This window comes from Carica papaya, chromosome 5 (genome assembly GCF_054855325.1).
Source record: "Carica papaya isolate Zhongbai chromosome 5, ASM5485532v1, whole genome shotgun sequence".
Classification (NCBI taxonomy): Eukaryota; Viridiplantae; Streptophyta; class Magnoliopsida; order Brassicales; family Caricaceae; genus Carica; species Carica papaya.
In genome coordinates, this window is record NC_142313.1 from 112,890 (window position 1) to 128,236 (window position 15,347).

Below are 15,347 nucleotides of genomic sequence, written 5' to 3' on the forward strand. Positions count from 1 at the left end.
GATCTTTTAAGTAATACAGGTTTTTCGATAAGAATTTATTCTTAAAATCTGAATCAAGAAAGACGAAAAAATCCTACCAATAGAAATAACTTTTTACTTTATTTATTATTATTATTTTTCAAAAAGAGCGCACTCTAGTGATTGATTACCTCCTGAGCAATTCCTTTGGCACTGGGGTGTCGTTGAAAGGCTCACACTTTAACCTTAATACGAAACAAGGATGTGACTTTGATCTGTTGGCTGAACCGGGAATACATGGGCCGTCGTCCCGGGAAGAGAAGAACACAAGTCAAATACTAAACACAGAGAAGAATGGCAACAGTGTCGGCATGGGTAGGCGGGGGTTTAACGGTCGACGATCGCCGGATTCTCGTCGCACTTAACAGCGCAGCCTCTAGCCTTTCCTTCGTTGGATCCGCCTTCATAGTCCTCTGTTATTGCCTCTTCAAGGAGCTTCGCAAGTTTTCCTTCAAGCTCGTCTTCTACCTTGCCCTCTCCGTATCTCTCTCTCTCTCTCTCTCTCTCTCTCTCTTCTGTTCTCAGATTTTGATTTCCACTTGTATTCCATTTTATACTTGGATCTGTTACTGCTTTCTTTGCTTCCCCTCATCAAATAGGCATTTAAAATATGTTCTTGTCTTCTAAGTCTCACTTAGTCATTCTCTATGCGTTTTGGACACAGGACATGCTTTGCAGTTTCTTCAGCATAGTCGGGTATGCTTCCGACCTTTCATTCTTATTCTTCCTTTATCTCATCGCTTCAAATGTGGGTTTTGCTTCCTCTTTTTTTCTTTTTTTTTTTCTAATTTAATTTCCCCCTGAAATTGTTGTATGGGTGATGCAGAGATCCGTCGAAAGGATTCTTTTGTTATGCACAGGCGTATAGCACCCATTTTTTCTGCGTGGCTTCCTTCTTGTGGACAACAACTATTGCTTTTACCCTTCATCGCACTGTCGTCCGACACAAGACAGATGTTGAAGACTTGGAAGCCATGTTTCACCTCTATGTTTGGGGTATGCCCATATTTCTCACATCAAATTTTCTTGTATTTAATTTGTTCTGCAAATTCGGCATCTACTGTACTGGAACTCCTATGCGATACTACCTTTCTTAGGAAGAAGGCTTGCTTTTCTGTTGTGGTTTAAAGCAAACATTTCATGTTCCAAATGCTCTTGATTTACTTTTATGCCGTTACCTTGTTCATATCTCAAGCTTATTACTTTCTATAGGAACTTCACTTGTTATGACTGTCATACGATCTTTTGGTCATAACCACTCACACTTGGGCGCCTGGTGCTGGATACAAACTGGCCGCACAGGAAAGGCAAGTGCCTACACTTAGATTCTTTCAGAACTTGAAATGTCTCAAATTTTGTTAAAGTCAGGAGTCTGGTTCTTTGGCATAAGTTTTTTGATGGTGATATTAGTTTATGGTTATCCAAACTATTATGCTCCTTGTTTACTCTGGTTTTACAATATGATTTATTCTTAATTTTACATTCTAAGTGACATGAATGCTAGCAGCTTATTTGATGTTTATGAGTGTTAGATGCCTTCAAAATCTTCTGCATCATTTAAGTTTGTAATCAAAATCCTCTTCTGATGCTCATTTGTAAAATGTTGTGTACTTCTGCAGGCAGTTCACTTTATAACATTCTATGCACCTCTTTGGGGTGCAATTCTCTACAATGGCTATACATACTTCCAAGTAATACGCATGCTAAACAACGTAACACGTGTATGTGCTCATTTACATCATTTTATCATTACAAGGTGATATTGCCATCATATATATAATAATTAGCATGACATGTTTGGAAATATCAGATGGCTGTGGGCATGTCAGATCGGTCATATCAGTTCGATTCAAGAGCAGACATGAAGGTATGCTTTGTTACCAGCATCTTGTTTTGGTAAGAATAGGAAACATGTAACTGATAAACGTAGGCATGCTTTTTCTGTTGTTTTTATTGCTAGAATGCAGTCACGGGTAAAAAATCACTTTTTTAACATTTTAACTACATATCTTTTAGAAAGGACATTTTAACTATGAGGAAACTTGTTTATAGATAAATGAAATAAGTTCTTTTTAACTCTTTGCCAATAATTTTTGTTGTTTTAGGCTTTGAACCGGTGGGGATACTATCCGCTTATTCTAATAGGATCATGGGCATTTGGCACAATCAACCTTATTCATGATTTCATTGAGCCAGGACACAGAATCTTTTGGCTCTCGTTTCTCGATGTTGGAACTGCTGCGCTTATGGTAATTCCGATTACAATAAATGTGCTTTCAAATCTTTATTTTCCTAGAAAAGATATTGCAACCCAATATTTTACTTCGACATGCCTGTTCTTATGTCTCTCTCTGTATGGTTGTCTGCATTTATCTATTTGTGCCTTCTTTCCATGTTTTGTGTCATTTCAATATTTTTTTTCTTCAGCTTAGATACATAAATTAATTGCTTGGTGATGTCAAATGGAAACATTAAGGCCTAATGTGTCAAAAGTCACTTGCTACAACTTCACACCAACATTTTGCTTCACCGGAAACTAATTGGTTGCTGTTTTGTCTATATTCAGGGCCTATTCAACTCAATAGCATATGGACTGAACTCTTCAGTGCGGCGAGCAATTTATGAAAGATTAGAATTGTAAGTTGCAGATCCTGTTTCTTTATGACAATTTTCTTATTTAGATCTCAGGAAACGATAAATTATCTTCAAGGATCTGCCATTAGTGTGTTCCTTTATTTGATTAAGAAAGAAGTATTGTTAGCAAGGCAACCTTCTAATCGGTTGACAGCCATATGAAACTGGCATCAGTTTGTTGCTTCAGTTCGGACTGCTTGAAAAATTAGAATGGTTGTTCTGTTTCTCTTGTACTTGTCTGGAACCTCTCTTTGGTTGGTTGAAATCTCCTGTTTTATATTTTGCATTAAAGATTTTTGGTTCTAGATTTATTTCTTCTTCCAAACTGAAAAAGCCGAAAGAAAAAAAATGTGCTTGAACATTTGAATCTTGAAAGTGGTAGAGAGCCATGAAACACAGAATTGATTGACTCTAGGCTGTCCAGTTCTACCAATCTTTGCTGAAGGCTTTTAACAAAGTTATTGTTGGATGGTTTACTAGGTTCTGGCCAGATAGATTTAAAAGATGGCTTCCAAGCAGCGCAAGGTCCAGAAACCAGCAGCCACAAAGTGAGATGGTGTCGTTAAAAATTCAGGATGAGCAATAGGAGGAAATTGGTCATCATCTACTTCAACTCCCAGCATTTATTTATTCATTGCCCGAGAGAGAAAGATGGAAAATGAAGAGGTGTGGCATGCAGGGGAAAAGCGAGTTTCATCAGTTTTTCATTTCTTTGGAGCAAAGCCATTGTGATCCACCATCTAACAGGCCTTCTCTTTAAGAATTGGTTCTCATTGCATGGGGTGGAATTAGTCTGTACAATTTTTACTTGTATTTATTGTGTTTTTTTCTTTGGCTTCAGAAAGCTGCCTTGTTTCTTTTCCTCAATCTTTGTTGATGTATATGGTTGATTACTTTTTATTTATACACCTTAAGAGTAGTTGCTGGTATGTTTTCAGAAGAAAAATGGGAGGATTAAGTTAATTATGATTAGAAGATATCATTAAACTCAACAAAATTATAATTGCCGAAAACAAGTTAGTGGACTTTCATTAAAGTTACCAACTTTACGTAAATAATCAGTTTGATAAAATGTTTGTATTTATTAGTTGTAAATTTGAAGTAATGAATGTATAAGAACGTTATAGTTTCAAATAGAAATATCAAGGTAAAAGCACGGTTTTCGGAATGCAACCATTGAAGGGTCTCTCTTAATTCTCTTCTTTTTCTTCTTCTTCTTCTTGCTATTTTGTTCTGGGTTCTATCTTATGTCTACTATTCAATGGCTAAAAAATTGATATTAAATTTAAATTATAAATATGAAACATCTTAAATGCGTAAGCAACAACTGAGAGAGCCCGTTTTTCAGCACTGAGAAACATATTGAACTTGGGCCGACTCAGGTAAGACTACAAATGTTTGAAACATCGTACAAACCCAAAAATAAGAATCCTGCAACCGTGAAGACCCAAACAACCAGCGATCCTTCGGCTTTTCTTTTCCTCTTCTGGGTTAATCTATCAGACTCGGATGGCGCAATGAGTTAGTTGATTGTGAGTTAGTCGTGGAATCACATTGTCATCAGAGTTTTGGAAGAGAAAGATGAAGCAGCTTCGGTGGGCAATGGATGGAGATTTTTGGGAGCTAGACATCTCCACTCCCACCACCCTCGAGGGCACTGCGCGGCCGGTCCCCGGCGATTCACTCCCTCTCGGCCTCTCAAGAGGCGCCAGGCTCTCCAGGCCCAACCAGATCGACTTCTTCCACCGCTTCATGGCTACACCTCTCCTTCCCTCTTATTCCTCCCTCCGCGGCTTCTCTCTGCAGCGAGTCTTCACTATCCCTTTCTCCAACACCTGGTCCCTCTTCCATTTCTTTTTCTTTTCCTTACCAATTTCATTTCAGGGGTGCCCAATTCTAATATTAGCTTATGCAGGTATGCTACCCTGCTGGGTCAGTTCAATTGCCGAAAGTTCTTGTCTTCTCTGAAGGAGAGTGGGTTTGCGACCCAGTCGGCCTCCTCCCGGCTGCACAACATTGCCAGATATTTTCGTGAAAAATCTTTGTACGCGCTTGGTTTGTGCTCTGAGTTCTTACTAACGCCGGACGATACTCTCATTCTTAGCTTCGATTCTTGCGGTGATGACAATACTATTCCTCGCAAGAAAGCAGTCCTGCATCACAAGGCAATTGTTTGGTGATACGTTTGAATTATGACGACCTTATGTTCTCCTTTGCATTTTAGACAGTAAGATACGAGTAATCTTCTCTCTCTGTTTTTGTAGTTCCCGGGTCACAATCTAACAGCGGAGGCAGCTTGGCCTGGACTTTTTGTGGACAAACATGGTGATTATTGGGATGTGCCCTTTTCTGTGGCACTTGATTTGGCTTCTGTTGCGTCTGATTCTGGACCTAGTTATCATTTCTGCGTGCGCCATAATGATGGGCTGCCTACATTGCTTCAAGGTGATCAAACCTCACAAGTACCAGTTCCTCTACTTCCCGGTTTGTCTATCAAGACTGCATTTTCTTATAAGAATAGCGTTGATATTTGGAAGAGTAGCGCTAAGATGCTCAAAATGAAGCAACCTTATGACTTTTTCCTCTCAAATCCCCATGTTTCGGCATCAGGGATCATCGGTAAGCTACAACCTATTGTTATAAGCTTTAGCTCCAGCTTAGAAGTTGGGTAACGGTGGATTCTTCTTCTTTCTGATCTACAAGTGCAACATCATCTTGGCGGTGATATCTAATTTTATTGTGTCTTGTCTTGTTGAGCCTTGTTCATTTGAGGCGCTGCAGCTCTTTCTGATGTGAAATCCTGTACCTATATTTCATATCTGCAGGCACCGTGATGACGGCTCTTATTGGTGACAATTCTGTGAAATCACGAGTTCAACAAGATTATCAGGGTTTTGGAGGCTTATCTCTTCATGCTGCTTCCATAAAATCTGCCTTTTTAGCAGATATATTTGCATCCGTCTCACTTACAGCACAATATGGAAACTTTCAGAAAATGTTTTTGGATCTTACTCGGTGTCATGCTCGGTTGAATTTTCCTTCTGGTTCCAGATTTCTTTCAGGTGCCACAAGTTTAGCACAAGATTTTTTCAATTCTCAGCAGCCAACCCTGGATACAGTTCAGGCAATTTGCCCTAAGATTTCCATTTCTCTGCAGCAGCAGGTACTAGCTTTTCTTGCATTCTCTCTGATTTTTATATTGCTTTTAAATATTTTCAATCCTTTGCCAATAAGGTATAAAAATATATGCCTATGAATTGTTAAATGAAATACAGTGATCTGTCACAAGTAATCACTGGCTAACCTTTAGGTTGCCCTTCATTGGGGTAATTTTTATGTCCGTTTTCTCAAATTCAACAATAATTTGTCATGTTAGCTTTTCAGACCTAACTATGGAGAAGCAATTTGAACCAACCTAAACTTTTTCCCACACTTCTACAGGTGGTTGGACCTTTTAGTTTTAGAGTGGATGCAGGATTTGCAGTTGATTTGAGAAAGAAAGAATTTCCAGTATGCATAGAGGATCCAGTTTTTGCTGTTGAGCATGCGTTGCAGGTCCTGGGTTCTGCCAAGGCCGTCGCATGGTATTCACCAAAGCACAAAGAATTCATGATAGAGCTTCGATTTTATGAGACCTAGTACCCTGGGGGAATATGTTCAAAAAAGAAACCCTACATTTTGGCTTCTGATATGTAGGGCCAATTGGGGGAAGATACTGTAATATTTCAGCTTGACTCCATTTCACAAACTTCTTGTAGACGTTATGTTGTCCGAGAAAACAAGGGTGTCCTTTTAGCCCCAGAGATTATTATGTTCTTGTTTCAGGAGGACAGGGGTAGAGACTTTTATTTGAAGAAAAAAGGGAGAGGTTGTTGTTTTGAGAAGAGAGGGGATTCAATCCAGTGAATGAGACTAAAAACCTCATTTTGAAACTCTCTAGTCCTCATTTTTTCCTACTCAAGCTTACTGAAATTTGACTGATATCTGTCTGGTAAAAGAAACAATTGAGGTAGATGGAAGAAATTATCTAATTGATATGATGTGTGGAAAATTGATGAAAACGATTAGAATTTGGTACAGGCCAGTTTGGATTTGATTCTAAGCATGAATAAGAAAATGCAAAAATCTGCCAATTTAGGAGCGACAACCATCTCAATTTTTGAAATGCCTTCATTTCAAACTAAATGTTCAATAAAATGGAAGTTTACATTTGGTTATACTATGATGCCTACCAAAACTAGTCCCTGGACAGTTTGCAGGAAGCTTCAAGTGCTCTTCCTTGTAGTTAACAGAGACAAGACAGAGGCCATGGGGTGGGGCAGACAAGGAATGTTTGGCAAGCTCCCTGCGGTCTCGAGCTTCCAAAATCATAGGAACAATATCAGGAGGAATCGCTTCTTTTCCAATTTGAACGAGCAAGGCAACCTGCAGAAGCCGAAAAAGATTTGGTTTATACAATTGGACAAATCTCAATTTAATTCTGCGGCAGTGTCTCAAATTAACTTTCTATGGAATTGACAGAATTATTAGAGCAAACATGGTGGATATTCATCCAGTCAAATACAGCCAGATTTGAGTTCCATAGTTGCCTAACATTAGCAAACGCTCTTAGCCTGGTAGACATACCATGTTCCGGACTTGTCTGTACAAGAAACCTGAACCTTCAACTTGGAGGTGTAGAAGAGTTCCCTGACCAGTGAGAAAAAAATTGAGGGATAAATAGTAGAGCATGTTTCTTATTTGAAAGCTGAAATGACATGCAGACCGCCCAAGCTGTGATGAGTGAAAATTACCATCTCAATGATGTCAAACCGAAATATAGTTTTGAATGGATCTGGCAGGCGATCATTGCGGGATGCATTGGCAAAGGCAGAGAAATCATGCCTTCCAATAAAATGCTTTGCAGCTTCTCGCATGAGAGAGGTATTTAGTTTATAAAGACTGTGGTAAGCGTAGAGACGGTGGAACGGGTCCATAATAGTATCATTATATATCCTATAGAGATAAATCTTGCTTTTGACTGAAAATCGAGCATGGAAATCTGGGAGTGCAGCACTTATCTCTCTAACTCGGATATCAGGGGGAAGAAGACCATTCAAGGCAGCATGAACTGTTTCTAAGGTGTCATAATTGAAAGGAGTAAGAAAGTGCGCCACCTGAAAAGGTTTAATAGTTGTCATCAATTTCATGAATGGATGATAGCGGTTGAGGTGAGAAAGGGAGCAAGTGAGACCTGACCCCAAGCATGAACACCTGTATCCGTCCTGCTCGCACCAACCAAATGAAGGTCCTTTCTTTCAAGTTTTGTTACTCGAATTAAGGCCTTCTCCACAATGCACTGTATGGTCGGAGGTGACTGCTGAAACTGCCAGCCTTTCATGACAATCAAACTTTCGAATCAATTGAAAGTACACATAAACAACATGTTGAGGTCTAGCTCAATATTAGCAATGGCTACCCGACAACAGATTTTAATTAAAGAAGAAATGTACGCACTTGTTAGGGTTTATGATTTTCCTTGTGCTATCTCAGCTGCATTCTCGAGAGTTAAGAAGAAGAAGAAGAAGAAGAAGAAGAAGAAGAAGAAGAAGAACCTGCATATTGGGTGCCATCGTATGCTATGACAAAACGCCATTTATAGACAGGCACCGGAACCGCAAAGGCGGATTTCTCTAGGAGCTTCGGTCCCTCTGAGGCGTCCCCAGCCGCTTTCTGCGTCAAATTTTGAACCCTCCATGCCTATCCAATCTATCAGTTTTAAACACACAAACTGAAACAGATATACAGAGAGAGAGAGAGAGGGAGGGAGGAAGATAAATCAGTTCCTACCGAGGTATTATTTGGAAAGGCAGCAACACAACACAGGGCTGCAACTGCACAATTCATCTCAAAAATCCCTATTTTCACTTCATTCCTTCATTTTCATACAGGAGTCCAAACTTGTTAAATGGATGAATGTATTTTCTCTTTCGATAAAAATAAGTTTCCTTTCCTTTCCTTTCTCGAAAAGGAAAATAATATTTAATTTAGATAAATTTGTCTTGATAGTCACCCGGTTTAATAACCTGAACCGAGTGGATTAATATTAATTCCCATCAGTCCGGTTCATGGACGATAAGAAATCAAGGATGGACAGTGCGGAAACACGTTAACCAAGGTAGACACGCACGTAGCGCAGCGGAAGGGCAGACCGGGATACTGTTTGAGTTCCGTGCGTAATCACTTCTGGTGCCCTGCCTCTCAGGCTCCGCTTCCTCTCGCGGCTATTCCTGCGCTCTTAGACTACCACAAAAACCAATCGACACCCTACCGCGTAACTTATAACCTGCCGCTTCTCTTCTCTTTCGGCCTGCCCCAATCACAGGTATCGTAGCCTTTCTCCTGGATTTCGATTTATCTCCTCTATTTACCCCGTGCTTTGTTAGGGTTTTCTATCGCTCTCCTCTGTTTTCCTCTTGTAATCAACAAAACAAAACCACTGGTTTCTCATTGCATGGCGCAAAACTTCTCTTATTTTCTTCTTGTTGTTCTTTCCATTATGTTATAATTACATTGCTTTTGTTGATTCTGGGGATTACGCGACCTTTTTCTTCCAACTAGTCACATCTAACATACTCACTTTGCATCACCTATTGCCACAAAAAAAAAAACCTTCCTTTTATGCCTCCCATTACTATTTCTTCATGTGCTTCTCTAATTGGACCAGTTTAACGCCTACACGTCTTCCCCTGTGATTATTATCCTAACTGCATTTCTAATTTTGTTAACTTCATTATTTCCCCCCTTCTGCTATCGTAACTTCAAGTGACCAATATTTGTTTCCTCGGGCAATGGCTGCCAAGAAAATTATAGCTATATGTCAGTCTGGAGGCGACTTTGTCACCAATAGAGATGGCTCCTTGTCCTACACCGGTGGCGACGCCTACGCCATTGATATTGATCAGCACACGCAGTTGGATGCTTTCAAGGCAGAGTTAGCGGAAATGTTCGCTTGCAGCATAGATACCATCTCTATCAAGTACTTCCTCCCTGGCAACAAAAAGACTCTTATCACAATCTCCAAAGACAAGGATTTCAACCGCATGGTTAATTTTTCCGGAGATGCAGGGACTGTCGAAATCTTTGTTATGTCGGAGGAAGCTGCTGCCCGGAATGTGTCAAACATGCCTGCTAGTAGGTAGTTATTCTCCAGTCTTGCTTTCTCTCTCTTTTCCCAGGAACTTGATCTGCTGTTCGCTTTCGTCCATATTTGCAGCAAGTCACATGCCCTTAGACAGGTCAGATGGGCATGCTTACCATGCGGGAATTGAAATTTGATCCGTTATGATTGTTCATTAAAACAGATGGCTGAAGCTTTTACTAGTAATGTTCTCAATAGTTGTTCTTTGATTATGCAGGTCAAGCAGGACAACTGTTTCGGAGGCTGCGGTTTTAGCAGTTGCCCCTGTTGATGCTGTAATTGATATGCCCAATGTAATTGATCGGGTGGATATGGACATACACAATGAAACCCCTCTGGCTTGCATGTCACCCGATATGATTGAAGATAGACATCATAAAGCCGCACAACAGTGGGAAAATACAATCACTGGGGTAGACCAAAGGTTTAATAGCTTCAGCGAATTTCGGGAAGCACTGCATAAATATTCAATTGCACATGGGTTCGCTTACAGATACAAGAAAAACGATAGTCATCGTGTTACCGTCAAATGCAAATCTCAAGGTTGTCCGTGGCGGATTTATGCATCGAGATTGTCCACCACCCAGTTAATTTGTATCAAGAGAATGAGCACAAGACATACATGTGAAGGAGTCACTGTTAAAGCCGGTTATAGAGCAACGAGAGGTTGGGTGGGAAGTATCATAAAAGAGAAATTGAAAGTTTCCCCAAATTACAAGCCAAAGGACATTGCTGATGACATTAAAAGAGAATATGGAATTCAGCTGAATTATTCTCAAGCGTGGCGTGCAAAGGAGATTGCAAGGGAGCAATTACAAGGCTCCTACAAGGAGGCATATAGTCAGTTACCTTTCTTTTGTGAGAAGATAAAGGAAACAAATCCAGGCAGTATCACTACTTTTACAACAAAGGAAGACTCTAGTTTCCACCGTCTCTTTGTGTCCTTTCACGCCTCAATATCTGGATTTCAACAAGGTTGTCGTCCTCTCCTTTTTCTGGATAGCACTGCCTTAAACTCTAAATACCAAGGGGTCTTATTAGTTGCTACAGCTCCAGATGCTGAAGATGGTATATTCCCAGTGGCCTTTGCTGTTGTAGATGCAGAGACTGAGGACAACTGGCATTGGTTTCTAGTGGAACTCAAATCTGCAGTTTCAGAATCTCGCCGAATTACATTTGTTGCAGATTTTCAAAATGGCTTGAAGAGGTCATTGGCTGAAGTATTTGAGAGGTGCTACCACAGCTATTGTTTACGACATCTTGCTGAGAAACTCAATCGGGACCTGAAGGGGCAATTTTCCCATGAAGCAAGACGATTCATGATTAATGACTTCTATGCTGCTGCATATGCCCCGAAACTTGAGGGTTTCCAGAATTCTGTGGAGAACATAAAAGGTATTTCCCCTGAAGCATACAATTGGGTTGTACAAAGTGAGCCAGAGCACTGGGCAAATGCATTATTCGAAGGAGAAAGGTATAACCACATGACATCAAACTTTGGTCAAGTGTTCTACAGTTGGGTGTCAGAGGCACATGAGCTGCCAATAACACAAATGATAGATTCGTTGCGAGGGAAAATGATGGAAGCGATCTATATGCGCCGGGTAGAATCCAACCAGTGGGAAACAACATTAACACCATCGAATGAGGAGAAACTGCAGAAGGAAACTGCCCTGGCTCGGTCACTTCAGGTTTTACTCTCCCATGGAAGCACATTTGAGGTTCGTGGGGATTCTGTTGACATTGTTGATGTTGATCATTGCGAGTGTAGCTGCAGGAGTTGGAGACTAAGTGGTTTACCTTGCTGCCATGCTATTGCTGTCTTTGAATGTATTGGTAAAAATCCATACGAATATTGCTCCAGATACTTAACGACAGAGAGTTATCGCCTATCCTATGCAGAGTCTATTTATCCAGTTCCAAATGTGGACAGAAGTCTCCTGGATGAATCAAGTCAGATGGTGGTTACTGTAACCCCTCCTCCAACAAAACGTCCTCCAGGCAGACCCAAAATGAAACAGGCCGAGTCAATGGACATAATTAAACGCCAGCTTCAGTGTAGCAAATGCAAGGGTCTTGGCCACAATAAGAAAACTTGCAAAGGTTCTTAGCACAGAGTTTAGGATTGTGTAAGTAGGTATTTTATGCTCTTTTCTTTTTTTTTTTTTTTTTTCTCAAAACAAAAGAATAGGTAGTTGTCAAGAATTTTGTTAGGTAGATTAGGGTTGATGTGGGTATATGTTAATATTTTTGGCTTGTGCAGAGGAACTATAATGCACGAATGTGTTTGATTGTGGTCATTTAATGATCCTTAGTAGTTTACCTACATGATGCAAATATTTCTACGACGATGTATTGAATTTTTTACGTTTAAAATTGAGGAAATCAAGTTGGTCTGCTTCTGGCCTAACTGTTTAAAATTGGTAGTGTAGGTGTTGGGAATTTGGGAGAAATTGGTTTGACATGTTGATAGGTTAGTGAGAGAAGATAGGATTGAGCTTGCTTTTCGAGATTTGCAGGTCATTTAAGTATGTAAGGAAGTTATGATGAAGGATTGAGCAGGTGTGTAGAGGTGAGTTCACATTGCTCATAGGTCACTGAGAGGAGGGGGTCACCACGAAAATTCCTTTGACCAATCGTCTATTGTTAATCGTACCCCCTGCTGAGGCCAGCACAAAGAGACGGAGTAGCTTTACACGCTTGTAATTGTATATAACGCATGCACTAGCAGTAGCAGTAGTTGTTTCAGATAAAATGAATTATGCTCTTGAATTATGAAGAGCATGCGGAAATAGAGGCATCTGCCATTCCTCAATGAATTCCAAGTAACAGGAACTCTCTGCCAGGCGAAAAAAGCGACTTCCTTGGCTTGGAGCTCTAAATATATATATATATATATATAATTATAGAACTTTCCATTACAAACACTGGTTCTTTTGTTCATGGATGATTAAAAATGTTGAACATAATGAAATAAATTTTTAAAAAATGAAGTTTTTGGATAAGCAGTGGAAGTAGTGCAAAACCAAAACAATTGGGTTGGTGGGTTGGGCCTTGAGCGGGTGAAGCGGCGAAGAGATAAAAAGAGTCCGACACCATGTTGCTGCTGCTGTCGACACATTGACATTCTCGAACATACACGTGTGCTTCTTCCAAGCCTCCCGCGCCCCGACTTTGTTTCTCTGGTGGCCACCTGTCATTTTCCATCTCCTTTAAACCCCCCGCACTCTTCCCTCCCAACCGTTTTGTTATCAGAAAACGTCAACCCTAGTTGATGTTTGGTTAATGATGGTGAGAATCATGGCTGGTTTGTATAGGAAGTCAGTGATGTTGGCGGTGGTGATGTTGGTGGTATTTGTGGTTGTTAGTAGTGTTGAGAGCACAAAAGATGGGTCCCAAGAGTTGAGGAAGAAGGCAGAAGAAGGGAAGGAGGAGGCAGAGTCATGGAGGGAGTGGGCTAAAGAGAAGATATCAGAAGGCCTCGGTTTGAAGCCAGACGAGCCCTCCGTTACTTCAGATGCTGCTGCTCGAGCCGCTAAGAGCACCAAAGACAAAGTCCAGGATTTTACTTCTGGTAACTGTTTCCTGTTTCATTTTCTTTTCTTTTTTAGCTTTTGATTGTTGTTAAAGTAATGGATTTAAGTTAACCAAAATCAAAATGGGACAGAGGCTGCTCAGTACACTGCAGAGAAGGCTAGCGATGTAAAAGAGGCGATCAAAGATAAGGTTGGGTACGGGGCAGAGAAGGCTAAGGAGATGAAGGAGGGCGTAAAAGAGAAGGCGAGCGAGATGAGCGATAAGATTGGAGAGAAGGCGCCAAAGGAATTTGATAAAGAAGAAATAAAGAAAAAAATGAGAGAGGGTGAGGAAAGGGCCAAGGAAGGGTATGAGCGGGCGAGGAGCAAAGCGGAAGAGAGGGGAGAGGAGTTAAAAGAAAATTTATTAGGGGAGCGGCGGGATGATGAGGAGCTGTGAGTTGTGGTATTACCCAGTATATGATTTTACTATGTACGTATTTATGCATGCATGTACGTTTTCGTAGTGTTGTATTTTAATCTCAAAAAAAGTATTTGCTCCCAAGTTTCATTAGACACACACACACACATATATATATGTACATGTACACATTTATTTTCAAGTATAGAGGTGGGGTTTTGAAGAGATTTAAAAGGCTATATATATATATATATATATCCCAATAAGGTTGAGAGACAATTAATGAGTGAGTGACAGAGACTGCTAAATTGGTTGAAGAGGTAGGTACATATATTGTGGAAAAAAATGTTGCATATGTAGTATTATTGATGGGGTCAGGTGAAATTGGATGAAGTTATTATAATGGGGATGATGTTTCCTAAATACTTGAGCGGCGGCGGTGGCGGTGGCGGTGGCGGAGACGGAGGCGGAGGCGGAGAGTTTAATATAAATCCAAACGAGTGGTTGATCTGCTTTTCCAAGTAGGTGGGTTAATAAATAGATTGATGTTCATCGTCCTCTCATCCAATTCCACGTGCTCACCAACTTTGCTCCTTGGATCGCATAATATTAACTTAATCACATTTTAATAAAGTATATATATATTATATATATATATATGGATTAGTGTCCTTAATGAAAGGCAATTTGTAAATTTAATCACAATTATTACTAAAACTCGTACTTTTATCATAATTGGAAGCTTTGATTCGGCCATTACAACAACTATTGGTCTTATTAGAACTATGAATAAAATTTCAATCAATTTGTAAATTTGGTTCACTTTTTTTTTCTTAAATTAATTTTTAAATCGTTACAATTATAAATATACTTCGAAGATTTTTTATTATTTATTATATAGTAAATAAATTAGAGCATCACTTTAAAAAAAAAAAAATGATGGAAGTAGTAGTTTATTTGGGATATCGTACATTATATTTCGTTGTAATTATTTGTTTTTTTAATAGAAATTTATAATTTAATATTCGACTTAATAAATAATAAAAAGATAGTTTGTAATTATTAAAATTAAAAATAAAATATAGTTGGTTTATTTAAATATAAATGGGTATATAAACGGAGAAGTTCTAAATATTTATATCGTAAATTTAATTTTTAGTGAATGAAAAAAAATATATTTCTATGACTATTAAAACCCAAATAGGAAAAAAAAAAATATTAGAGCATCAATTTAGAAGAAAATGATGAAAATAGTAGTGTATTTGAAGTATTGTATATTGTATCTTTATAAAATATAAAAAATATTTGTAATATAAATCTAACTGTAATCGTTTATTTTTTATTAAAAATTTGTAATTTAGTATTTAACGTAATAAATAATAAAAAAAAAATAGTTTGTAATTATTAAAATTAAAAATAAAATAGTTGTTTCGTTTAGATATAGACGGAGAAATCATAAACATTCATATCGTAAAATTGATTTTTAGTGAATGAAAATAAATATATTTATATGAATATTAAAACCTAAATAGGAAAAAGAAAAAAAATAGAGCATCAATTTATAAGAAAATGATAAAAA

At 39.0% G+C, this 15,347-nt stretch overlaps 5 protein-coding genes across 6 annotated transcripts; 4 read left to right on the forward strand and 1 right to left on the reverse strand.

Moving 5' to 3' along the window:
• The first annotated feature begins 4 nt into the window (after positions 1-4).
• Positions 5-3,581, forward strand: GCR1 (G-protein-coupled receptor 1). Its single transcript, XM_088220968.1, has 9 exons — positions 5-498; positions 683-714; positions 845-1,014; positions 1,231-1,329; positions 1,642-1,739; positions 1,829-1,885; positions 2,124-2,267; positions 2,585-2,655; positions 3,133-3,581. Exons 1-9 carry the CDS (start codon positions 313-315, stop codon positions 3,236-3,238), a joined length of 963 nt encoding a protein of 320 aa, XP_088077094.1. The 5' UTR covers positions 5-312; the 3' UTR covers positions 3,239-3,581.
• A 421-nt stretch (positions 3,582-4,002) lies between these two features.
• On the forward strand, positions 4,003-6,463 carry PDE320 (pigment defective 320). Its single transcript, XM_022033770.2, has 5 exons — positions 4,003-4,490; positions 4,568-4,817; positions 4,917-5,271; positions 5,478-5,815; positions 6,094-6,463. Exons 1-5 carry the CDS (start codon positions 4,234-4,236, stop codon positions 6,289-6,291), a joined length of 1,398 nt encoding a protein of 465 aa, XP_021889462.1. The 5' UTR covers positions 4,003-4,233; the 3' UTR covers positions 6,292-6,463.
• A 345-nt stretch (positions 6,464-6,808) lies between these two features.
• On the reverse strand, positions 6,809-8,622 carry LOC110808307 (Pseudouridine synthase family protein). The gene is made up of 6 exons (XM_022033771.2): positions 8,482-8,622; positions 8,247-8,391; positions 7,886-8,025; positions 7,446-7,808; positions 7,279-7,341; positions 6,809-7,077 (listed from the first exon to the last, which is right to left on the reverse strand). The coding sequence occupies exons 1-6, from the start codon at positions 8,536-8,538 to the stop codon at positions 6,841-6,843; spliced, it is 1,005 nt and encodes a 334-aa protein (XP_021889463.1). The 5' UTR covers positions 8,539-8,622; the 3' UTR covers positions 6,809-6,840.
• An 860-nt stretch (positions 8,623-9,482) lies between these two features.
• On the forward strand, positions 9,483-12,177 carry LOC110808305 (uncharacterized). Of its 2 annotated transcripts, none has more exons than XM_022033766.2 (2): positions 9,483-9,829; positions 10,050-12,177. In XM_022033766.2, the coding sequence occupies exons 1-2, from the start codon at positions 9,483-9,485 to the stop codon at positions 11,941-11,943; spliced, it is 2,241 nt and encodes a 746-aa protein (XP_021889458.2). In that variant the 3' UTR covers positions 11,944-12,177. The 2 variants fall into 2 exon arrangements, with proteins under 2 accessions (XP_021889458.2, XP_021889460.1); XM_022033768.2 differs by having other exon boundaries at positions 9,754-9,929.
• A 733-nt stretch (positions 12,178-12,910) lies between these two features.
• Positions 12,911-14,002, forward strand: LOC110808315 (Late embryogenesis abundant protein (LEA) family protein). Its single transcript, XM_022033781.2, has 2 exons — positions 12,911-13,406; positions 13,500-14,002. Exons 1-2 carry the CDS (start codon positions 13,118-13,120, stop codon positions 13,805-13,807), a joined length of 597 nt encoding a protein of 198 aa, XP_021889473.1. The 5' UTR covers positions 12,911-13,117; the 3' UTR covers positions 13,808-14,002.
• Positions 14,003-15,347: the final 1,345 nt, after the last annotated feature.